Here is a 25,936-nt window from a genome sequence, read left to right on the forward strand (position 1 = left end):
GCCACAGCACAGCGGGCAACAAGCATTCAAACTTCCAATTGAAAATACTGCCATTTGTTTGGTTTTCACTGTGTTAACAACACCACTTCTACCATGATTCTCCACAAACTAACATCCAACAGACCACACATCCTAAATTTGCTATATAATCTGGGTATCACCGTGCCCTAGAGCACTCACCACAGCCAACCAACTACGCTCATTAAACTGGCATTTTGGAATGATGCTTAACATTGCCCTTTCTCAAACAGGACACATGAGGAAGATACCAAAATACCTTTATGTGCACAGCAAGCCAAAACCACATAATTTTCAAAGTGCCCTTAAGTCGACCGCACTTCCCCTCTGCACCACACCAACATCCATGTTAGACCTACTCAGATAAAATTAGCTTGAACATGGCCTTCAGCAAACAGCAATTCTAAACTAAACACTGAACAAACTCTCTACTTATGACACACTGCTGAACACCAACAAATAAGCACGGTCTATTGCTAGCCTTCCAAGATCGACATAAAGTGTCTATATAATACTTTTAATACAATGCCTTAATACTTGTAGTTAGTACTATGTAATGTGAGCAACATATCTGTATATTTGTACAGAGCTTCTTGTCACCTGTGAGGGTATCCAGATGCTGGCAGGGTCCAGTAGATTACTGGAATAGCCAGGTCTTCAGGGACTTTCGGAACTCTGGGAGAGATGGGGCGATCTGAAGATGAAAAGGTAGCTTGTTTCATATCTTAGCTGCTAGGTAGGAGAAGGAGCGACCTCCACATCTGCTACTGTGGGGGTGAGGGTTAAAGGGAAGCAGAGCGGAGATGTCTGGTGGACTGATGGAAGTTGAAACGGTGGTTGAAGTAGGTGGGTCCACAGTTGTGTAGAGCCTTGTATGCGTGAGTTAGGAGCATAAACTGTCATCTTTTCTGCACAGGTAGCCAGTGGAGTTCCCTAAGTAAGTGGGTGATGTGGCTTCATCTAGGGAGATTAGGACAAGTGTGGCTGCAGCAATCTGTATGGTCTGTGGTCATCTGAGGATGTTAGCTTCGATCCCTGCATAGAGGGCAATGCCATATACCACTTGTTTGGAGATGAGGGCCTGGGTGATGGTGCCTTTGAGCTTTGGGATAGCCATTTGAATATCTTAGGAGGCATGCAGAAGTTGAAGAAGCAGCAGGAGGAGATGGAGTTGATTTGAATCATCATGGTTAGTTTGTTGTCCAGAATGATGCCTAGGTTCCTAGCGCGGTCAGTGGGGGCAGGAGTCGATCTGAGTTTTGAGGGCCACCAGGATGCATCTCATGGAGGGATTTTCTTTCCAAAGATCAGTACCTTTGTCTTGTCCGTGTTGAGCTTTAGGCAGTAATCCTTCATCCAGCTAGCCACATCTGTTACGCAGTTGTCGAAGTCCCTCTTGATGGTGTTGGTGTCTTCTGAAAGTGAGCGGATGAGTTGTGTGTTGTCACATAGGATATGTTATTGTCTCTGTGATTTTTGGCAATGCTGGCCAGAAGTGTCATATAAGTGTTAAGAGGGTGGGACTGAAGGGATACTCCATAGATGATTTCCTTGGGTTCGGATGTTAAAGGGGGACTTATTGTGTTCTTCTGGTGAGGAAAGAGGTGGTCCATCTGAAAGATGTTCCTTGGATTCATATGTTGTTCAGCCTTGTGATAAGTGTGGTTGGAGACCGTATTGAAGGCTGCAGAGAGGTCTAGAAGGATCAGAGCCGCAGTTTCTCCTTGGTCAAGTAGGGCTCCGATGTCGTCAGTAGCAGCAATGTGGGCTCTTGGTGTTGTCATTGCTGCGGAATACAGATTGGGAGGATTTGAGTAGTTCCATTCCAGATGCGAGGAGAGTTGCTGGCCGGTGGCTTTTTCTAGTTCTTTGGCTGGGAATGGGAACAGGGAAATTGTTCGGTAGTTGTTTTCTGGGGTCTGCCGATGGAATGCTTCACATGAGTGTACCTCGGTCCTGTCTCCATCTCAGTGCATAGTTATTGGAACTATGAAGCTTTCATAGCTGAGATTATTTCAAGCATTTCATCTTTAATTTTTTGCTTTGCATGCCTGAATTCTTGTCATATGTGTGGAAGGTGACAAAAAGAAAGACCTGACTGTGATGCATTGATGGGCTTTTTATGGTTTCAGCAAAGAAAGCCGGGTTTGTTTTCGGAAGCCAAGGGATTCACATTTCTTGTTGAGTCATTTCTTGGTTGTGTTCAACCTTATTGTGTGCTGCCCTTGAATTTTGCCTTTGTTGATAATGGAACGATCAGACACTGACCCAGTGACATGTTTATTTCATCTGACACAGGACAAGAGGGGTGTCCTTGGCCCTGGTGGGCACCCACATTTGGTCAGCTGCTTGGAGACCCTCCAGAAGGCCCTGAAAGGTAGGTGTGACTGCCTATTTTTGAGTGATACCAGCATGAAGAGAGTGCTCACTTCTGCTGTGCTTTTCCATAGGTCCATTGAATTTTAAGTAGCAGCGATTTTCAAACATTTACGTTTTTGGCTTGCTTTAGTTCTAGTTCATCTCTGAGCAAGATGGATTGATGAGCACTCATTATTTACACTTCCAACAGTTTATGCTTACTTGTGTACGGTCTGTACCATTAAGATCCTTGATTCCATTGTAGAGCATTTTATATACTAAAATGTGAGTGTAGGAAAGTGCCCCTTTTGGGCATGGTTACCCCGCCTTTTACTTGCAGGTAGTGAGGTTTTTCGAGGTACACTGGGTTCTTGCTAAACAAGTTCCCCATGCCAGTGCTCTTTTCCTAAAACAAGGTAGATTGTGTACAATTGGCACACATTCTAATACCTCTGTAAGTCTCTAGTAAATTGTACCCCTGGTACCTAGGAACTTGTTACTAGAAAGGGTGCCTAAGGGCTGCAGCATGCATTGTCCCACCTTAAGGGACCTCCCTAAAAACAGCACACATTCTGCCATTTCAGGCTGCATGTCATGGTGGAAGCCATGGGAGACCACACGACATGGCACACTCATTGAGTGCGGTGCGCCCCCCCCCCCCCCCCAATTGCATCTAAGTATATCTAAGTCACTCCAACAACAGGCTTAAGAACCGCCCTAAGGCAGGGTCCATTATACCTGATGTGAGGGCATATCTGCATGAGCAGATATTCCCCTGTAATGTCTAGTTTGATTACTGGATATTACAAGTGAACAGGGAAGACATCTTAAGGTATGTACTGGACATTCATCATTACGAGTTGCCCAGCTACATACTGGCTTCCCTTAAACCTGTGGTGTTTGTTATCAAACACCTCCTCTTAATACCGCCAGACTAATGACAGACTGGGGTTTATTATGACATGCACCCAGAGGGCACCTTAGATGTGCCCTGTAGAAAGTTGGCTCTGTATGCACTATTTCAAAATAAGAAATAGTATGCACAGAGTCCAAGGGTTCCCCTTAGAGGTAAGATAGTGGCAAAAAGAGATAATACTAATGCTCTATTTTGTGGTAGTGTGGTCGAGCAGTAGGCTTATCAAAGGAGTAGTGTTAAGCATTTGTTGTACATACACACAGGCAATAAATGAGGAACACACACTCAGAGACAATTCCAGGCCAATAGGTTTTTGTATAGAAAAATATATTTTCTTAGTTTATTTTAAGAACCACAGGTTCAAATTCTACATGTAATACTTTGCATGAAAGGTATTGCAGGTAAGTACTTTAGGAACTTTGAATAATCACAATAGCATATATACTTTTCAAATAAAACACATATAGCTATTTTAAAACTAGACACTTAGTGCAATTTTCAACAGTTCCTGGGGGAGGTAAGTATTTGTTAGTTTTTGTAGGTAAGTAAACCACCTACGGGGTTCAAGTTTGGGTCCAAGGTAGCCCACCGTTGGGGGTTCAGAGCAACCCCAAAGTTACCACACCAGCAGCTCAGGGCCGGTCAGGTGCAGAGTTCAAAGTGGTGCCCAAAACACATAGGCTTCAATGGAGAAGGGGTGCCCCGGTACCCGCGTCTTCGGAGGGCAGACCAGGGGGGTTTTGTAGGGCACCGGGGGGGACACAAGTTAGCACAGAAAGTACGCCCTCAGCAGCACGGGGGCGGCCAGATGCAGTGTGCAAACACGCGTCAGGTTTGTAATAGATTTCTATGGGAGACCAAGGGGTCTCTTCAGCGATGCAGGCAAGGGGGGGGGGGGATCCTCGGGGTAGCCACCACCTGGGCAAGGGAGAGGGCCTCCTGGGGGTCACTCCTGCACTGGAGTTCCGATCCTTCAGGTCCTGGGGGCTGCGGGTGCAGGGTCTTTTCCAGGCGTCGGGATCTGAGAGTCAGGCAGTCGCGGTCAGGGGGAGCCTCGGGATTCCCTCTGCAGGCGTCGCTGTGGGGGCTCAGGGGGGACAACTTTGGTTACTCACAGTCTCGGAGTCGCCGGAGGGTTCTCCCTGAAGTGTTGTTTCTCCACCAGTGGAGTCGGGGTCGCCGGGTGCAGGGTTGCAAGTCTCACGCTTCTGGCGGGAAACGCTGTTGCCTTTAAGTTGCTCCTTTGGAAACAAAGTTGCAGTCTTGGATCCAGAGGTCACTGGTCCTGGGGAAAGCGTCGCTGGAGCAGTTTTCTTCCGAAGGGGGGAGACAGGCCAGTAGAGCTGGGGCCAAAGCAGTTGGTGTCTCCGTCTTCTCTGCAGGGTTTTTCAGCTCAGCAGTCCTCTTCTTCTTAGGTTGCAGGAATCTGAGTTCCTAGGTTCAGGGGAGCCCTTAAATACTAAATTCTGATGGATACAACTACCTGTGGATTCCTCACCTCATGAATACTCCCATGGCGCCAGCATTCGACGGAAATCTTCTTACTAGTCTCTGCACGTCGACGAGGACGTCACTGTCTCGCACGCGACGCCGTCTGACGTCATACAGGCAATAAGAGGTCCTCGACGACGTGCAGACGTCAGTTCCCTTTTTTCCGTGCATTCGAAACGGTTATCTTCGAGGGAGCAACTGTTACTCTTGCGGTTACAGTGTATATCTTGCTGCGTACTCTTTCTCTGTGGAAATAATGTCGCAGAGAAAGTCTGGATTTAAGCCTTGTCGTGAGTGTGGAGGCAAGATGTCGGTGACGGATCCTCATTCCGATTGCCTTTGGTGTTTGAGCTCCGACCACGACGTCTCGACTTGTGATTCGTGTCAGCACATGAATCCGAAGGCCCTTAAAGAACGCGAGGCGAAGCTGTTTATGGCCAAGTCAAAGGAGAAGCATCATAAGAAAAAGTCTTCTCCAAAACATCGGCGTCATCGAGACTCCCGGCGCCGTAGAGAATCTCGGCGTCATTCAAGGGAGGCTCGTTCCAGGTCTCCGGATCGGCGCCGGAGGACATGGGAGATCAGCCCCACGGTGACGCCGCATCCTTCGACGCCGTTGCTCTCTCCGGCGTCTCCAACTTCGCCTGGACAGGCGTCGGTGATTGAGGTATTGGAGCCTCAAGTGTTTTCTCCGGCGCAGACGCCGAGGCCGGCGTCGGGGTCGCCTCCGAGTCAGGCACCCCAGTATCCGGCTTTTCCCACCCCTGGAGCCGATAGTTCCGCATTCTTGAATGCGATGTATGCCATCTTCCAGCAGATGGCTCCAGGGGGTGCTCCGGCTGGGCCTTTGGCCTTTTCTTTGGGTGATCCTGCGCCTCTTCGGCCGGCACCCTTTATGCCCTTTCTCCCGTTTGGGAACGTGGGTTCGGCGCCAGTGTCGGCGCCGGTGGCCGCTCCGATGGCTTCGGAGGGATTGGCCCCAGGGATTCCCATCCCGTCGACGTCGAGATTTCGGCCTGTGACTCCGGTGGGTCCATCCGTTTCATCTGCTCTTCAGTCGGCGCCGAAGTTACCTGTGGCGCCGGATGCGGCGTCGGTGGCTTCGGAAGATCGGCGCCGATCTCCGACTTCGGCGGAGGTATTGTCGACTCCGCGGATTGAGCAACGACTGCATTCAAGGAGGCGTGCTCTCCGGGTACTAGAGGAGCAGGAGTACCAACGAGCTCTAGAGGAAGGAGAGCTAGAGGACTCGGGTGATGGGCTGCGTGGACTGGAGTCGGCCAGTGGGCTGGACACTTCCCCTGAGTGGGACCTTTCGTCCCCGGGGGAATATACCGAGGAAGCTGCTTCCTTTCATACAGTGGTACGGAAGGCAGCTAGTTTTTTGGACCTGCCTTTGCCGGTGGTGGAGGCGAAACAAAACCTTTTGACAGAGGTGTTGCATCCGGCCTCAGCCGCGGCGGAGCCTCTATTACCTTTTAATGACGCTCTGCTGGATCCGGTTTTAGAGGTGTGGAAGAAGCCGGCATCTTCCCCAGCAGTTCACAGAGCCGTGGCCAGGAGGTATCGGACGGCTCCAACTGATCCTGGTTTCCTATCTAGGCACCCTACGCCGGAGAGCTTGGTTGTGCAGGCCTCCTATTCGTCCAAGTCAGCGCCTGGTTCTTTTCCGACGGTGCCTGGGGACAGAGACTCAAAAAAGCTGGAGGCGCAGTCGAAGAAGATTTTTTCGTCCTGCAGTCTGGCATTAAAAGCCACCAATGCAACCTGTATCCTGGGGAGGTATATTCATGCTCTGATGGATGACATCTCCTCTTCGTTTACAGAGCTTCCCCAGGGTCTTTTGGATCTTGTCTCTGATGCCCAGGCTGCTGCGACCCAAATTATCCAGACGGGACTGGATACCACCGACTCGGTAGCCAGAGCAATGGGCACAACTGTGGTGGAAAGGAGACAGGCCTGGCTCCGTAACTCGGGCTTTTCGACAGATGTACAGTCCACATTGTTGGATCTCCCGTTTGATGGGGACAAACTGTTTGGGGCTAAGGCTGATTCGGCCTTGGAACGGTTTAAGGAGAGCAGGGCCACGGCTAAGTCGCTGGGACTCCAAGCTCCTTCTTCCACGGCCTCTTCCAGATTCTTCAGGAGGTTTCGTGGATTTGGGCGTGGCTCTTCCTCCTCTTCCTTTCGGGGAAGATATCAGCAACCTGCCTCTTCCCATCCCTATAGATCTTTTAGGGGGAGGGGTAGGGTCCGCACCAGGGGAGCTTCTCAGCAGCACTCTGCCTCTTCCTCATCCTCTGGCGGGGTGCAGCAGGGGAAGCAGCCTTAGGCTTCCACCATTTCCCACTCACTCCTCTCCTGTAGGGGGAAGATTACAGCATTTTCTCACCAAATGGGAGACTGTTACGTCGGACACTTGGGTTCTCAGTGTTGTGGGAAAAGGCTACACCCTTCCCTTTCGGGAGTTTCCGCCCCTCATCCCGCCCCGCCCTTCGTATTGTTCACAAGAACACCTCCTGTTGCTAGAACAGGAGGTAGAAGTCCTCCTTTTAAAGGGTGCGGTGGAGTTGGTCCCGGAGCAGGAAAGGGGTCAAGGAGTTTACTCAAGGTATTTCCTGATTCCCAAGAAGGATGGTCGTTTGAGACCAATTCTGGACCTGAGGATCTTGAATTGGTTCCTCAAGCAGGAAAAGTTCAAGATGCTGACCCTAGCACAGGTGCTTTTGGCGTTGAACATGGAAGACTGGATGGTGTCTGTCGACTTGCAGGATGCTTACTTTCATATCCCGATACTCAAGTCACACAGGAAGTATCTCCGGTTTGTGGTGGGATCGCAACACTACCAGTTTGCGGTCCTTCCGTTTGGTCTTACTTCAGCACCTCGAGTCTTCACGAAGGTGATGTCGGTGGTTGCGGCAGAGCTCAGAAGGAAGGGGATAGCAGTATTCCCTTACTTGGACGATTGGTTAATCAAAGCCAAGTCCCCGGAGCTTGTGTTGCGTCATCTGCAGTCAACAACCCAGTTGTTGTTCGACCTGGGCTTTTCGGTGAACGAGCCCAAATCTCACCTAGAGCCCTCTCAGCGCCTCCTGTTCATAGGGGCAGTACTGGATACAACATTGGGTCGGGCCTTTCCTCCGCCTCAGCGGATTCAAGATATTCAGGATTTGGTTCCAATGTTTCGAAATGGAGCGGTAGTTCCAGTCCTCAAGGTCCTTCGTCTGCTCGGTCTTTTTGCCTCCTGCATTCTGTTGGTCACGCATGCTCGCTGGCACATGAGGGCTCTTCAGTGGTGCCTCCGAAGGCAGTGGTCTCAACACAGAGGGGATCTAGAGGGTACTGTCAAGATCTCCAGAGATGCTGCTGTGGATTTGAAGTGGTGGATTGCAAGCAACAATCTTTCACAAGGAAAGCCGTTCCAGCAGTCGCCACCAGTGACAACAGTCATAACGGATGCTTCCACTCTAGGGTGGGGAGCTCATCTGGGGGATCTGGAGATCAAAGGTCTTTGGTCTCCAGAGGAACAGATTTTTCACATCAATCTGTTAGAGTTACGGGCTGTACGTCTGGCTCTCAAGGCCTTCCTCCCTTCCCTTCGTGGTCAGTCGGTACAGGTCCTAACGGACAATACTACCACGATGTGGTACATAAACAAGCAGGGAGGAGTGGGGTCGTACCTTCTCTGCAGAGAAGCTCTTCGACTATGGTCCTGGGCAAAGGACCATCGGATTTGCTTGATAGCAAACCATCTGGCCGGAGTTTTGAACGTGCGTGCGGACAGTCTCAGTCGCCACTTCTCGGCAGACCACGAGTGGCGTCTCCATCCAGATCAAGTCCGTTTAATCTTCCAGAAGTGGGGGTTTCCTCGGGTAGATCTGTTCGCCACTCGAGAGAACGCGCATTGTCCGTTGTTCTGCAGCCTTCAGTATCTGATGCAGGAAGCGTTGGGGGACGCGTTTCAAATGACCTGGTGCGGCCAGTTGTTTTACGCGTTTCCTCCCATACCCTTGATTCCTCGAGTATTGAGGAAGATTCGCCAAGACCGGGCTCTAGTAATCTTAATAGCTCCGGATTGGCCAAGGAGGGTGTGGTACTCCGATCTTCTCCAACTCTCAACGTGCCCGCCGCTCCGTCTCCCTTTCAGGGCAGACCTCCTCTCGCAGTCGCAGGGGCAGGTTCTACACCCCAACCTCCAGAGTCTGCACCTACATGCCTGGAGATTGAACGGGGCAACCTGAGTTCCTTCTCTCTCCCGCCTGAGGTAGTGGATGTTATATTAGCGGCCAGGCGACACTCCACTAAATCTATCTACGCTAATAGGTGGTCTAAATTTGTTGCGTGGTGTGGAGAGAGGCAGATTGATCCCTTACATGCTCATCTATCGGACATTTTGTCTTTTGCTCTATCTCTGGCGCAAAAAGGTTGTGCAGTGGCTACCATTAAAGGTTATTTATCGGCCTTGTCAGCCTTCATATGTCTTCCAGACCAACCATCTTTATTTAAATCCCCTATTGTTATCAGATTCTTGAAAGGTCTTCTAAATCAATATCCTCCAAAGCCATTCGTTATGCCGCAATGGGATTTGTCCTTAGTCCTGACTTTCCTTATGGGGTCCCCTTTTGAACCTATGCATTCTTGCCCCTTGAGGTATTTGGTTTTAAAAACAGTCTTCCTGATAGCTATAACATCAGCAAGGAGAGTGAGTGAGTTGCAGGCCTTATCAGTAAAACCCCCTTATACAACTTTTTATGGGGATAAGGTGGTGTTGAGGACCAAGGCTGCTTTCCTCCCGAAGGTTGTTTCACCCTTCCATTTGGCCCAGGCAATTACTTTGTCCACGTTCTATCCTCCGCCTCATCCTTCCAAAGAGGAAGAAAGACTGCACCGTCTGGACCCAAAGAGAGCGTTGAGCTTCTTTATCGATAGAACAAGGGATTTCAGGCTGGAGGATCAGCTGTTTATTGGATACGTGGGCAAGAGGAGAGGAAAGGCAGTCCACAAGAGAACACTATCCAGGTGGGTTGTTCTTTGCATTAAAATATGTTACTCTTTGGCAAAGAAGGATCCTCCTGAGGGCATTAGAGCTCATTCCACCAGAGCTAAGTCGGCCACTTCGGCCTTAGCCAGAGGTGTTCCTGTGGTCGACATCTGCAAGGCCGCAACTTGGTCGTCCCTTCACACTTTTGCAAAACATTACTGTTTAGATTCTGAGGTTAGAAGGGACGGCCATTTTGCACGGTCAGTGCTGCAGGATTTCTTGGTTTGACCATTTAGGCACCCACCGCCGGGCGTGGTACTGCTTTGGGACTCTATTCATGAGGTGAGGAATCCACAGGTAGTTGTATCCATCAGAAGAACGAGTTACTTACCTTCGGTAACGACTTTTCTGGTGGATACATTAGCTACCTGTGGATTCCTCACGGTCCCACCCGCCTCCCCGTTGCCTTTATGGTCTTGCCAAGTAATCCTTGAGTGCGCTCCTCTTGGTCCTTGAGGGTGCAATAGATGTATATATATAATATATTTGTATATATATATGTGTATATATCTTTATGTATATACTTGGTGTGTGTATATATTTTAAAAGAGAGAGTTTTATATATATATTTATATGTACATAAAAAGATTTACAGTTATTCATACAATGTGGTGTATTTTACAATATAATGGATGTTGCCTTGCTCTTTCATTGCATTGCCTGGTTGTTCTCATGCACGTAAAAAATGATTGGTACTGACGTCTGCACGTCGTCGAGGACCTCTTATTGCCTGTATGACGTCAGACGGCGTCGCGTGCGAGACAGTGACGTCGACGTGCAGAGACTAGTAAGAAGATTTCCGTCGAATGCTGGCGCCATGGGAGTATTCATGAGGTGAGGAATCCACAGGTAGCTAATGTATCCACCAGAAAAGTCGTTACCGAAGGTAAGTAACTCGTTCTTTAAGAGCGTGTTTAGGTCTGGGGGGTTAGTAGCCAATGGCTACTAGCCCTGAGGGTGGGTACACCCTCTTTGTGCCTCCTCCCAAGGGGAGGGGGGTCACATTCCTATCCCTATTGGAAGAATCCTCCATCTGCAAGATGGAGGATTTCTAAAAGTTAGTCACCTCAGCTCAGGACACCTTAGGGGCTGTCCTGACTGGCCAGTGACTCCTCCTTGTTGCTTTCTTTGTTCCCTCCAGCCTTGCCGCCAAAAGTGGGGGCCGTGGCCGGAGGGGGCGGGCAACTCCACTAGCTGGAGTGCCCTGTGGTGCTGGAACAAAGGGGGTGAGCCTTTGAGGGGTGGTGATAGCATCTCCACCCAGTGCAGGCTTTGTTACTAGCCACAGAGTGACAAAGGCACTCTCCCCATGTGGCCAGCAACATGTCTCGAGTGTGGCAGGCTGCTAAAAACAGTCAGCCTACACGGGTAGTTGGTTAAGGTTTCAGGGGGCACCTCTAAGGTGCCCTCTGGGGTGTATTTTACAATAAAATGTACACTGGCATCAGTGTGCATTTATTGTGCTGAGAAGTTTGATACCAAACTTCCCAGTTTTCAGTGTAGCCATTATGGTCCTGTGGAGTTCGTGTTTGACAGACTCCCAGACCATATACTCTTATGGCTACCCTGCACTTACAATGTCTAAGGTTTTGCTTAGACACTGTAGGGGCACAGTGGTCATGCACTGATGCCCTCACCTATGGTATAGTGCACCCTGCCTTAGGGCTGTAAGGCCTGCTAGAGGCGTGACTTATCTATACTGCATAGGCAGTGTGAGGTTGGCATGGCACCCTGAGGGGAGTGCCATGTCGACTTACTTGTTTTGTCCTCACCAGCACACACAAGCTGGCAAGCAGTGTGTCTGTGCTGAGTGAGGGGTCTCCAGGGTGGCATAAGACATGCTGCAGCCCTTAGAGACCTTTCCTGGCATCAGGGCCCCTGTACCAGGGGTACCAGTTACAAGGGACTTACCTGGATGCCAGGGTGTGCCAATTGTGTAAACAAAGGTACAGGTTAGGGAAAGAACACTGGTGCTGGGGCCTGGTTAGCAGGCCTCAGCACACTTTCAAATCAAAACATAGCATCAGCAAAGGCAAAAAGTCAGGGGGTAACCATGCCAAGGAGGCATTTCCTTACATGCCCCCTGTAACCTCCCAGACCCTTAGTGTGCCGGCTGACTGGTCTCAACCAGCCTGCCACCGCAGACATATTTCTGACCATCGGAGGTGAGTGCCCGTTCTCTCTGAGGCCAGAAACAATACCTCCTCCGGAGGAAGGTGTTATCAACTCCTCCAGCAGGATGGCTAGTGAATCTGCATTCCAAAGCCATGGTCTTTAAAGACCCTGCCACCTTTGGTATGCAACCCAGGCTTTCCCCAGGCCCGGGAGTTTTCTTCTACTTCCCTGAGGCCCATTTGGCACCAGGACAGGTGAGAAATTAGCTATGCAGGTAGGTGTAGTGCACTACCAGGCTAGTCACACCTCTGAGGTGGACAGCATGATGTGCTCCACAAAAGAAGGGTTCCACCATCTTGTTTTTGGTGGAACTAGTAATTCTGTGTCTGGGTTGTGCCCACTTCCCACAGGAAGTGGTCATATTGGGGGTGGAGTCACCCCACGGGTAAGTAGCCCATTGGCTACTATTCTACAGTCCAATCAAAGCCCATAAATGTAATTTTTAAGTGGCCCCCTGACACCAAAACAAACAAATTTGTCTGACCCAAGAAGAAGGACAAAGTAGAGCCGAAGAAGCGAGAACTGTGGACTGCTGATAGACTTTTGCCGCTAGCACCCAACTCAACCAGCACCACTGCACCCGGATGCCTCAGGGAAGATAAAACTGTGTTGCTGGTGTTTTTAGTGACCTTGAATGCCAAGCGCCCTACACTCCACAGGGGACCCCTGAGAACTGTCTGCAAGGACTTCAATGCAGTAAAAGTACATTTAGGACTTTATCACGGCAAAGCACATTTGAACAAAACTGTTAAATACTTGCACAGGGGTGTGGAATTTAATAAAATATCTACTTGTCCATGGGACAGGTTGCTTCTTAAATCTACTTGTCCTGTAAAAAATCCACTTGTTCCTTTGGTGCCATGTAGTGCGGCGACAAATTATGGCAACAATCCCATTATGTAAGCACTCTGACAATAGCCTCTCTGATTATGCCAGGGCTACTACTATAGTAGGGCTTGAATACTTGCAGTTTCAATCCGTACCATAGCAGTTTCCTTATTTTTCCACCTTTCTGCAAATCTACATACCGGGGCTAGAGGAAGCAGCAGAAGTTCCAGGGCTGGAGTGCCTTTGAGCCTGCAAACCTACTAACTTGCATGTTTTAAGGATATTCACCAGCTCTTCTCTAATCTTGTCCCATAATGAGAAACATTGGAAGTTTACTCCTGACAATGGCAGAAGTAGAGGTTCTTCCAGGGTTAGGAAAAAAGTGGTTGGAGTTAAAGTGAACTTGCAAATGCTTAATATATTTTCGCATGAGCAAATCTACACATGCATATTTGCTTGTGCTAAAATTCAGTTAAATATTTTCTAGGAGTACGATTTCCTGTTCTACTTCTGTAAGTTCTTCTGCATTCATGAGCGCCACTAATTCAAAGACCTATACAATGGGTGCATGTAAGGAAATGCCTCCTTGGCATGGTTGCCCCCTGACTTTTTGCCTTTGCTGATGCTATGTTTACAATTGAAAGTGTGCTGAGGCCTGCTAACCAGGCCCCAGCACCAGTGTTCTTTCCCTAACCTGTACTTTTGTATCCACAATTGGCAGACCCTGGCATCCAGATAAGTCCCTTGTAACTGGTACTTCTAGTACCAAGGGCCCTGATGCCAAGGAAGGTCTCTAAGGGCTGCAGCATGTCTTATGCCACCCTGGAGACCTCTCACTCAGCACAGACACACTGCTTACCAGCTTGTGTGTGCTAGTGAGGACAAAACGAGTAAGTCGACATGGCACTCCCCTCAGGGTGCCATGCCAGCCTCTCACTGCCTATGCAGTATAGGTAAGACACCCCTCTAGCAGGCCTTACAGCCCTAAGGCAGGGTGCACTATACCATAGGTGAGGGTACCAGTGCATGAGCATGGTACCCCTACAGTGTCTAAACAAAACCTTAGGCATTGTAAGTGCAGGGTAGCCATAAGAGTATATGGTCTGGGAGTCTGTCAAACACGAACTCCACAGCACCATAATGGCTACACTGAAAACTGGGAAGTTTGGTATCAAACTTCTCAGCACAATAAATGCACACTGATGCCAGTGTACATTTTATTGTAAAATACACCACAGAGGGCACCTTAGAGGTGCCCCCTGAAACTTAACCGACTATCTGTGTAGGCTGACTAGTTTTAGCAGCCTGCCACAAACCGAGACATGTTGCTGGCCCCATGGGGAGAGTGCCTTTGTCACTCTGAGGCCAGTAACAAAGCCTGCACTGGGTGGAGATGCTAACACCTCTCCCAGGCAGGAATTGTCACACCTGGCGGTGAGCCTCAAAGGCTCACCTCCTTTGTGCCAACCCAGCAGGACACTCCAGCTAGTGGAGTTGCCCGCCCCCTCCGGCCAGGCCCCACTTTTGGCGGCAAGGCCGGAGAAAATAATGAGAATAACAAGGAGGAGTCACTGGCCAGTCAGGACAGCCCCTAAGGTGTCCTGAGCTGAGGTGACTCTAACTTTTAGAAATCCTCCATCTTGCAGATGGAGGAATCCCCCAATAGGGTTAGGATTGTGACCCCCTCCCCTTGGGAGGAGGCACAAAGAGGGTGTACCCACCCTCAGGGCTAGTAGCCATTGGCTACTAACCCCCCAGACCTAAACACGCCCTTAAATTTAGTATTTAAGGGCTACCCTGAACCCTAGAAAATTAGATTCCTGCAACTACAAGAAGAAGGACTGCCCAGCTGAAAACCCCTGCAGCGGAAGACCAGAAGACGACAACTGCCTTGGCTCCAGAAACTCACCGGCCTGTCTCCTGCCTTCCAAAGATCCTGCTCCAGCTACGCCTTCCAAAGGGACCAGCGACCTCGACATCCTCTGAGGACTGCCCCTGCTTCGAAAAGACAAGAAACTCCCGAGGACAGCGGACCTGCTCCAAGAAAAGCTGCAACTTTGTTTCCAGCAGCTTTAAAGAACCCTGCAAGCTCCCCGCAAGAAGCGTGAGACTTGCCACACTGCACCCGGCGACCCCGACTCGGCTGGTGGCGATCCAACACCTCAGGAGGGACCCCAGGACTACTCTGATACTGTGAGTACCAAAACCTGTCCCCCCTGAGCCCCCACAGCGCCGCCTGCAGAGGGAATCCCGAGGCTTCCCCTGACCGCGACTCTTTGAACCTAAAGTCCCGACGCCTGGGAGAGACCCTGCACCCGCAGCCCCCAGGACCTGAAGGACCGGACTTTCACTGGAGGAGTGACCCCCAGGAGTCCCTCTCCCTCGCCCAAGTGGAGGTTTCCCCGAGGAATCCCCCCCTTGCCTGCCTGCAGCGCTGAAGAGATCCCGAGATCTCTCATAGACTAACATTGAAAACCCGACGCTCGTTTCTACACTGCACCCGGCCGCCCCCGCGCTGCTGAGGGTGAAATCTCTGTGTGGACTTGTGTCCCCCCCGGTGCCCTACAAAACCCCCCTGGTCTGCCCTCCGAAGACGCGGGTACTTACCTGCAAGCAGACCGGAACCGGGGCACCCCCTTCTCTCCATTCTAGCCTATGTGTTTTGGGCACCACTTTGAACTCTGCACCTGACCGGCCCTGAGCTGCTGGTGTGGTGACTTTGGGGTTGCTCTGAGCCCCCAACGGTGGGCTACCTTGGACCAAGAACTGAACCCTGTAAGTGTCCTACTTACCTGGTAAAACTAACAAAAACTTACCTCCCCCAGGAACTGTGAAAATTGCACTAAGTGTCCACTTTTAAAACAGCTATTTGTCAATAACTTGAAAAGTATACATGCAATTTTGATGATTTGAAGTTCCTAAAGTACTTACCTGCAATACCTTTCGAATTAGATATTACATGTAGAATTTGAACCTGTGGTTCTTAAAATAAACTAAGAAAAGATATTTTTCTATATAAAAACCTATTGGCTGGATTTGTCTCTGAGTGTGTGTACCTCATTTATTGTCTATGTGTATGTACAACAAATGCTTAACACTACTCCTTGGATAAGCCTACTGCTCGACCACACTACCACAAAATAGAGCATTAGTATTATCTATTTTTACCACTATTTTACCTCTAAGGGGAACCCTTGGACTCTGTGCATGCTATTCCTTACTTTGAAATAGCACATACAGAGCCAACTTCCTACATTGGTGGATCAGCGGTGGGGTACAAGACTTTGCATTTGCTGGACTACTCAGCCAATACCTGATCACACGACAAATTCCAAAATTGTCATTAGAAATTGATTTTTGCAATTTGAAAAGTTTTCTAAATTCTTAAAAGACCTGCTAGGGCCTTGTGTTAGATCCTGTTTAGCATTTCTTTTAGAGTTTAAAAGTTTGTAAAAGTTTGAATTAGATTCTAGAACCAGTTTTAGTTTCTTAAAAAGTATTCCAACTTTTAGAAGCATAATGTCTAGCACAGATGTGAATGTGGTGGAACTCGACACCACACCTTACCTCCATCTACAGATGAGAGAGCTAAGGTCACTCTGTAAACTAAAGAAAATAGCAATGGGCCCCAAACCTACCAAAGTACAGCTCCAGGAGCTTTTGGCAGAGTTTGAAAAGGCCAACCCCTCTGAGGATGGCAACTCAGAGGATGAAGATAGTGACTTGGAGGGAAATTCCCCCCCTCCAGTCCTACTTAGGGAGAGCAGGGCTTCTCAAGCCCTGACTCCACAAATAATAGTCAGAGATGCTGGTTCCCTCACAGGAGGGACCAACAACTCTGAAATCACTGAGGATAACTCCAGTGAAGAGGACATCCAGTTAGCCAGGATGGCCAAAAGATTGGCTTTGGAAAGACAGATCCTAGCCATAGAGAGGGAAAGACAAGAGATGGGCCTAGGACCCATCAATGGTGGCAGCAACATAAATAGGGTCAGAGATTCTCCTGACATGTTGAAAATCCCCAAAGGGATTGTAACTAAATATGAAGATGGTGATGACATCACCAAATGGTTCACAGCTTTTGAGAGGGCTTGTGTAACCAGAAAAGTGAACAGATCTCACTGGGGTGCTCTCCTTTGGGAAATGTTCACAGGAAAGTGTAGGGATAGACTCCTCACACTCTCTGGACAAGATGCAGAATCTTATGACCTCATGAAGGGTACCCTGATTGAGGGCTTTGGATTCTCCACTGAGGAGTACAGGATTAGGTTCAGGGGGGCTCAAAAATCCTCGAGCCAGACCTGGGTTGACTTTGTTGACTACTCAGTGAAAACACTAGATGGTTGGATTCAAGGCAGTGGTGTAAGTAATTATGATGGGCTGTACAATTTATTTGTGAAAGAACACCTGTTAAGTAATTGTTTCAATGATAAACTGCATCAGCATCTGGTAGACCTAGGACCAATTTCTCCCCAAGAATTGGGAAAGAAGGCGGACCATTGGGTCAAGACAAGGGTGTCCAAGACTTCAACAGGGGGTGACCAAAAGAAAGGGGTCACAAAGACTCCCCAGCAGAAGGGTGATGAGACAACCAAAACTAAAAATAGTAAAGAGTCTTCTACAGGCCCCCAAAAACCTGCACAGGAGGGTGGGCCCAGAGCCTCTTCACAAAACAATGGGTACAAGGGTAAAAACTTTGATCCCAAAAAGGCCTGGTGTCATAGCTGTAAACAGCATGGACACCAAACTGGAGACAAGGCCTGTCCCAAGAAAGGTTCCACTCCAAACTCCCATCCAGGTAACACTGGTATGGCTAGTCTCCAAGTGGGATCAACAGTGTGCCCAGAGCAAATCAGGGTCCACACTGAAGCTACTCTAGTTTCTGAGGGTGGGGTGGATTTAGCCACACTAGCTGTCTGGCCGCCTAACATGCAAAAATACAGACAGCAACTCTTAATTAATGGGACTAGAATAGAGGGCCTGAGGGATACAGGTGCCAGTGTCACCATGGTGACAGAGAAACTGGTTTCCCCTGGCCAATACCTGACTGGAAAAACTTACACAGTCACCAACGCTGACAATCAGAGAAAAGTACATCCCATGGCAATGGTTACTTTAGAATGGGGAGGGGTCAATGGCCTGAAACAGGTGGTGGTCTCCTCAAATATCCCAGTGGACTGTCTGCTTGGAAATGACCTGGAGTCCTCAGCATGGGCTGAGGTAGAGCTAAAAACCCATGCAGCCATGCTGGGTATCCCTGAACTGGTGTGTGTGAAAACAAGAGCACAGTGCAAGGCACAGGGTGAAAAAGTAGAGCTGGAGTCTGGAAAAATGGCCCAGCCTACCAAGAGAACAGGAAAGTCAGTTGGGAAACCAACTGCAACACAGCAAAAGAAAGGGAACCTCTCTTCTCAGGAAGAAGTTCTGCCCTCTGAGGGAACTGAGCCTTTGGAACTTGAACCTTATCAGGTTGAGCTCTTAGGCCCAGGGGGACCCTCAAGGGAAGAGCTGTGTAAGGGACAAGAAACCTGTCCCTCTCTTGAAGGCCTTAGGCAGCAAGCTGCTGAAGAGTCCAAAGGCAAGAAAAATGGAACACATAGGGTCTATTGGGAAGATGGGCTCCTGTACACTGAGGCCAGAGACCCCAAACCTGGTGCCACTAGGAGAGTGGTAGTGCCTCAGCTGTTCAGAGAGTTCATCCTAACATTGGCCCATGACATTCCCCTTGCTGGACATTTGGGACAAACCAAGACGTGGGAGAGGTTAGTCAACCACTTCTACTGGCCCAATATGTCCAACATGGTTAAGGAGTTTTGCCTCTCCTGCCCCACCTGTCAAGCCAGTGGTAAGACAGGTGGGCACCCAAAGGCCCCCCTCATTCCACTTCCAGTGGTGGGGGTGCCCTTTGAAAGAGTGGGTGTGGACATAGTTGGTCCACTGGAACCTCCCACAGCCTCAGGAAATATGTATATCCTGGTAGTAGTGGATCATGCTACCAGGTATCCTGAAGCTATTCCCCTTAGGTCGACTACTGCCCCTGCAGTAGCCAAGGCCCTCATTGGTATCTTTACCAGGGTGGGTTTCCCTAAGGAGGTGGTGTCTGACAGAGGTACCAACTTCATGTCAGCATACCTAAAGCACATGTGGAATGAGTGTGGAGTGACTTATAAATTCACTACACCTTACCATCCACAAACTAATGGCTTAGTTGAGAGATTCAACAAGACATTAAAAGGCATGATCATGGGGCTCCCAGAAAAACTCAAAAGGAGATGGGATGTCCTCCTGCCATGTCTGCTTTTCGCTTACAGGGAGGTACCACAGAAGGGAGTAGGGTTCTCACCCTTTGAACTTCTGTTTGGTCATCCTGTAAGGGGACCACTTGCCCTTGTTAAAGAAGGCTGGGAGAGACCTCGCCATGAGCCTAAACAGGACATAGTGGACTATGTACTTGGCCTTCGCTCTAGAATGGCAGAGTACATGGAAAAGGCAACCAAAAACCTTGAGGCCAGCCAACAGCTCCAGAAGTTTTGGTATGACCAAAAGGCTGCACTGGTTGAGTTCCAACCAGGGCAGAAAGTCTGGGTTCTGGAGCCTGTGGCTCCCAGGGCACTCCAGGACAAATGGAGTGGCCCTTACCCAGTACTAGAGAGGAAGAGTCAGGTCACCTACTTGGTGGACCTGGGCACAAGCAGGAGCCCCAAAAGGGTGATCCATGTAAACCGCCTTAAGCTCTTCCACGACAGGGCTGATGTCAATCTGTTGATGGTAACAGATGAGGATCAGGAGGCAGAGAGTGAACCTCTCCCTGATCTTCTGTCATCAGACCCAAAAGATGGTACAGTAGATGGAGTGATCTACTCAGACACCCTCTCTGGCCAACAGCAAGCTGATTGTAGGAGAGTCCTACAACAGTTTCCTGAACTCTTCTCCTTAACCCCTGGTCAGACACACCTGTGTACCCATGATGTGGACACAGGAGACAGCATGCCTGTCAAGAACAAAATCTTTAGACAGTCTGACCATGTTAAGGAAAGCATCAAGGTGGAAGTCCACAAGATGCTGGAATTGGGAGTCATTGAGCGCTCTGACAGCCCCTGGGCTAGCCCAGTGGTCTTAGTCCCCAAACCTCACACCACAGATGGAAAGAAAGAGATGAGGTTTTGTGTGGACTACAGAGGGCTCAATTCTGTCACCAAGACAGATGCTCACCCAATTCCAAGAGCTGATGAGCTCATTGATAATTTAGGTGCTGCCAAATTTCTAAGTACCTTTGACTTAACAGCAGGGTACTGGCAAATAAAAATGGCACCTGGAGCAAAAGAAAAGACAGCATTCTCCACACCTGATGGGCATTATCAGTTTACTGTTATGCCCTTTGGTTTAAAGAATGCCCCTGCCACCTTCCAAAGGTTGGTGAATCAAGTCCTTGCTGGCTTGGAGTCCTTTAGCACAGCTTATCTTGATGATATTGCTGTCTTTAGCTCCACCTGGCAGGATCACCTGGTCCACCTGAGGAAGGTTTTGAAGGCTCTGCAATCTGCAGGCCTCTCTATCAAGGCATCCAAATGCCAGATAGGGCAGGGAACTGTGGTTTACTTGGGACACCTTGTAGGTGGAGGCCAAGTTCAGCCACTCCAACCCAAGATCCAGACTATTCTGGACTGGGTAGCTCCAAAAACCCAGACTCAAGTCAGGGCATTCCTTGGCTTGACTGGGTACTACCGGAGGTTTGTGAAGGGATATGGATCCATTGTGACAGCCCTCACTGAGCTCACCTCCAAGAAAATGCCCAAGAAAGTGAACTGGACTGTGGACTGCCAACAGGCCTTTGACACCCTGAAACAGGCAATGTGCTCAGCACCAGTTCTCAAAGCTCCAGATTATTCTAAGCAGTTCATTGTGCAGACTGATGCCTCTGAACATGGGATAGGGGCAGTTTTGTCCCAAACAAATGATGATGGCCTTGACCAGCCTGTTGCTTTCATTAGCAGGAGGTTACTCCCCAGGGAGCAGCGTTGGAGTGCCATTGAGAGGGAGGCCTTTGCTGTGGTCTGGTCCCTGAAGAAGCTGAGACCATACCTCTTTGGGACTCACTTCCTAGTTCAAACTGACCACAGACCTCTCAAATGGCTGATGCAAATGAAAGGTGAAAATCCTAAACTGTTGAGGTGGTCCATCTCCCTACAGGGAATGGACTTTATAGTGGAACACAGACCTGGGACTGCCCATGCCAATGCAGATGGCCTTTCCAGGTTCTTCCACTTAGAAAATGAAGACTCTCTTGGGAAAGGTTAGTCTCATCCTCTTTCGTTTGGGGGGGGGTTGTGTAAGGAAATGCCTCCTTGGCATGGTTGCCCCCTGACTTTTTGCCTTTGCTGATGCTATGTTTACAATTGAAAGTGTGCTGAGGCCTGCTAACCAGGCCCCAGCACCAGTGTTCTTTCCCTAACCTGTACTTTTGTATCCACAATTGGCAGACCCTGGCATCCAGATAAGTCCCTTGTAACTGGTACTTCTAGTACCAAGGGCCCTGATGCCAAGGAAGGTCTCTAAGGGCTGCAGCATGTCTTATGCCACCCTGGAGACCTCTCACTCAGCACAGACACACTGCTTACCAGCTTGTGTGTGCTAGTGAGGACAAAACGAGTAAGTCGACATGGCACTCCCCTCAGGGTGCCATGCCAGCCTCTCACTGCCTATGCAGTATAGGTAAGACACCCCTCTAGCAGGCCTTACAGCCCTAAGGCAGGGTGCACTATACCATAGGTGAGGGTACCAGTGCATGAGCATGGTACCCCTACAGTGTCTAAACAAAACCTTAGGCATTGTAAGTGCAGGGTAGCCATAAGAGTATATGGTCTGGGAGTCTGTCAAACACGAACTCCACAGCACCATAATGGCTACACTGAAAACTGGGAAGTTTGGTATCAAACTTCTCAGCACAATAAATGCACACTGATGCCAGTGTACATTTTATTGTAAAATACACCACAGAGGGCACCTTAGAGGTGCCCCCTGAAACTTAACCGACTATCTGTGTAGGCTGACTAGTTTTAGCAGCCTGCCACAAACCGAGACATGTTGCTGGCCCCATGGGGAGAGTGCCTTTGTCACTCTGAGGCCAGTAACAAAGCCTGCACTGGGTGGAGATGCTAACACCTCTCCCAGGCAGGAATTGTCACACCTGGCGGTGAGCCTCAAAGGCTCACCTCCTTTGTGCCAACCCAGCAGGACACTCCAGCTAGTGGAGTTGCCCGCCCCCTCCGGCCAGGCCCCACTTTTGGCGGCAAGGCCGGAGAAAATAATGAGAATAACAAGGAGGAGTCACTGGCCAGTCAGGACAGCCCCTAAGGTGTCCTGAGCTGAGGTGACTCTAACTTTTAGAAATCCTCCATCTTGCAGATGGAGGAATCCCCCAATAGGGTTAGGATTGTGACCCCCTCCCCTTGGGAGGAGGCACAAAGAGGGTGTACCCACCCTCAGGGCTAGTAGCCATTGGCTACTAACCCCCCAGACCTAAACACGCCCTTAAATTTAGTATTTAAGGGCTACCCTGAACCCTAGAAAATTAGATTCCTGCAACTACAAGAAGAAGGACTGCCCAGCTGAAAACCCCTGCAGCGGAAGACCAGAAGACGACAACTGCCTTGGCTCCAGAAACTCACCGGCCTGTCTCCTGCCTTCCAAAGATCCTGCTCCAGCTACGCCTTCCAAAGGGACCAGCGACCTCGACATCCTCTGAGGACTGCCCCTGCTTCGAAAAGACAAGAAACTCCCGAGGACAGCGGACCTGCTCCAAGAAAAGCTGCAACTTTGTTTCCAGCAGCTTTAAAGAACCCTGCAAGCTCCCCGCAAGAAGCGTGAGACTTGCCACACTGCACCCGGCGACCCCGACTCGGCTGGTGGCGATCCAACACCTCAGGAGGGACCCCAGGACTACTCTGATACTGTGAGTACCAAAACCTGTCCCCCCTGAGCCCCCACAGCGCCGCCTGCAGAGGGAATCCCGAGGCTTCCCCTGACCGCGACTCTTTGAACCTAAAGTCCCGACGCCTGGGAGAGACCCTGCACCCGCAGCCCCCAGGACCTGAAGGACCGGACTTTCACTGGAGGAGTGACCCCCAGGAGTCCCTCTCCCTCGCCCAAGTGGAGGTTTCCCCGAGGAATCCCCCCCTTGCCTGCCTGCAGCGCTGAAGAGATCCCGAGATCTCTCATAGACTAACATTGAAAACCCGACGCTCGTTTCTACACTGCACCCGGCCGCCCCCGCGCTGCTGAGGGTGAAATCTCTGTGTGGACTTGTGTCCCCCCCGGTGCCCTACAAAACCCCCCTGGTCTGCCCTCCGAAGACGCGGGTACTTACCTGCAAGCAGACCGGAACCGGGGCACCCCCTTCTCTCCATTCTAGCCTATGTGTTTTGGGCACCACTTTGAACTCTGCACCTGACCGGCCCTGAGCTGCTGGTGTGGTGACTTTGGGGTTGCTCTGAGCCCCCAACGGTGGGCTACCTTGGACCAAGAACTGAACCCTGTAAGTGTCCTACTTACCTGGTAAAACTAACAAAAACTTACCTCCCCCAGGAACTGTGAAAATTGCACTAAGTGTCCACTTTTAAAACAGCTATTTGTCAATAACTTGAAAAGTATACATGCAATTTTGATGATTTGAAGTTCCTAAAGTACTTACCTGCAATACCTTTCGAATTAGATATTACATGTAGAATTTGAACCTGTGGTTCTTAAAATAAACTAAGAAAAGATATTTTTCTATATAAAAACCTATTGGCTGGATTTGTCTCTGAGTGTGTGTACCTCATTTATTGTCTATGTGTATGTACAACAAATGCTTAACACTACTCCTTGGATAAGCCTACTGCTCGACCACACTACCACAAAATAGAGCATTAGTATTATCTATTTTTACCACTATTTTACCTCTAAGGGGAACCCTTGGACTCTGTGCATGCTATTCCTTACTTTGAAATAGCACATACAGAGCCAACTTCCTACAGTGCACTTTCGAGACTATTTTTTTAAAAGAATTGGGTCCCTAATTAGATCTGGCATTAACAAAGACATTTTGTTTTTATTAAACTTCTTTTTCTCTATCAATCAGCTGCCTTTACTGTGAATGATCACATTCTGCTTTTCCACAGTGTAAAGAAATGGCTCCCTGTTGCAGTTACCCCCCACTTTTTGCCTGATACTGATGCTGACTTGACTGAGAAGTGTGCTGGGACCCTGCTAACCAGGCCCCAGCACCAGTGTTCTTTCACCTAAAATGTACCATTGTCTCCACAATTGGCACTCCCCTGGCATCCAGGTAAGTCCCTTGTAACTGGTACCCCGGGTACCAAGGGCCCTGATGCCAGGGAAGGTCTCTAAGGGCTGCAGCATGTCTTATGCCACCCTAGGGACCCCTCACTCAGCACAGACACACTGCTTGCCAGCTTGTGTGTGTTGGTGGGGAGAAAATGACTAAGTCGACATGGCACTCCCCTCAGGGTGCCATGCCAACCTCACACTGCCTATGCAGTATAGATAAGTCACCCCTCTAGTAGGCCTTACAGCCCTAAGACAGGGTGCACTATACCATAGGTGAGGGCACCAGTGCATGAGCACTATGCCCCTACAGTGTCTAAGCAAAACCTTAGACATTGTAAGTGCAGGGTAGCCATAAGAGTATATGGTCTGGGAGTCTGTCAAAAACGAACTCCACAGCTCCATAATGGCTACACTGAATACTGGGAAGTTTGGTATCAAACTTCTCAGAATAATAAACCCACACTGATGCCAGTGTTGGATTTATTAAAAAATGCACACAGAGGGCATCTTAGAGATACCCCCTGTATTTTACCCAATTGTTCAGTGCAGGACTGACTGGTCTGTGCCAGCCTGCTGCTGAGAGACGAGTGTCTGACCTCATGCGGTGAGAGCCTTTGTGCTCTCTGAGGACAGAAACAAAGCCTGCTCTGGGTGGAGGTGCTTCACACCTCCCCCCTGCAGGAACTGTAACACCTAGCAGTGAGCTTCAAAGGCTCAAGCTTCATGTTACAATGCCCCAGGGCACTCCAGCTAGTGGAGATGCCCGCCCCCTGGACACAGCCCCCACTTTTGGCGGCAAGTCCAGGAGAAATAATGAGAATAACAAGGAGGAGTCACTGGCCAGTCAGGACAGCCCCTAAGGTGTCCTGAGCTGAGGTGACTGACTTTTAGAAATCCTCCATCTTGTAGAAGGAGGATTCCCCCAATAGGGATAGGAATGTGACCCCCTCCCCTTGGGAGGAGGCACAAAGAGGGTGTACCCACCCTCAGGGCTAGTAGCCATTGGCTACTAACCCCCCAGACCTAAACACGCCCTTAAATTTAGTATTTAAGGGCTCCCCTGAACCTAAGAATTTAGATTCCTGAAAACTACAAGAAGAAGAAGACTGCTGAGCTGAAAAACCCCTGCAGAGGAAGAACAGAAGACACCAACTGCTTTGGCCCCAGACTTACCGGCCTGTCTCCTGCCTTCCAAAGAACCCTGCTCCAGCGACGCTTTCCAAAGGACCAGCGACCTCTGAATTCTCAGAGGACTGCCCTGCTTCAAGCAAAACAAGGAACTCCCGAGGACAGCGGCCCTGCTCCAAAAGAACTGCAACTTTGTTTCAAGGAGCAGACTTAAAGACCCCTGCAACTCCCCGCAAGAAGCGTGAGACTTGCAACACTGCACCCGGCGACCGCGACTCGACTGGTGGAGAACCAACACCTCAGGGAGGACCCTCCGGCGACTCCGAGACCGTGAGTAACCAAAGTTGTCCCCCCTGAGCCCCCACAGCGACGCCTGCAGAGGGAATCCCGAGGCTACCCCTGACCGCGACTGCCTGAAACGCCACTTCCCGACGGCTGGAAAAGACCCTGCACCCGCAGCCCCCAGTACCTAAAGGAACGGAACTCCTGTGCAGGAGTGACCCCCAGGAGGCCCTCTCCATTGCCCAGGTGGTGGCTACCCCGAGGAGCCCCCCCCTTGCCTGCCTGTGACGCTGAAGAGATCCCTTGATCTCTCATTGAAAACCATTGAAAACCCGACGCGTGTTTGCACACTGCACCCGGCCGCCCCCGCG

The 25,936-nt window shown here is 49.8% G+C and overlaps 1 protein-coding gene across 2 annotated transcripts in view; it reads left to right on the forward strand.

Moving 5' to 3' along the window:
* Nucleotides 1-25,936, forward strand: part of MED1 (mediator complex subunit 1) — a 489,425-nt gene that overhangs the window by 23,929 nt on the left and 439,560 nt on the right. For both annotated transcript variants that reach the window (XM_069237453.1, XM_069237452.1), the window contains exon 4: nt 2,317-2,395. In XM_069237453.1, the coding sequence (XP_069093554.1) occupies nt 2,317-2,395 (79 nt within the window). The remainder of the gene's footprint in view (nt 1-2,316; nt 2,396-25,936) is intronic.

This window comes from Pleurodeles waltl, chromosome 6 (assembly GCF_031143425.1).
Source record: "Pleurodeles waltl isolate 20211129_DDA chromosome 6, aPleWal1.hap1.20221129, whole genome shotgun sequence".
Classification (NCBI taxonomy): domain Eukaryota; kingdom Metazoa; phylum Chordata; class Amphibia; order Caudata; family Salamandridae; genus Pleurodeles; species Pleurodeles waltl.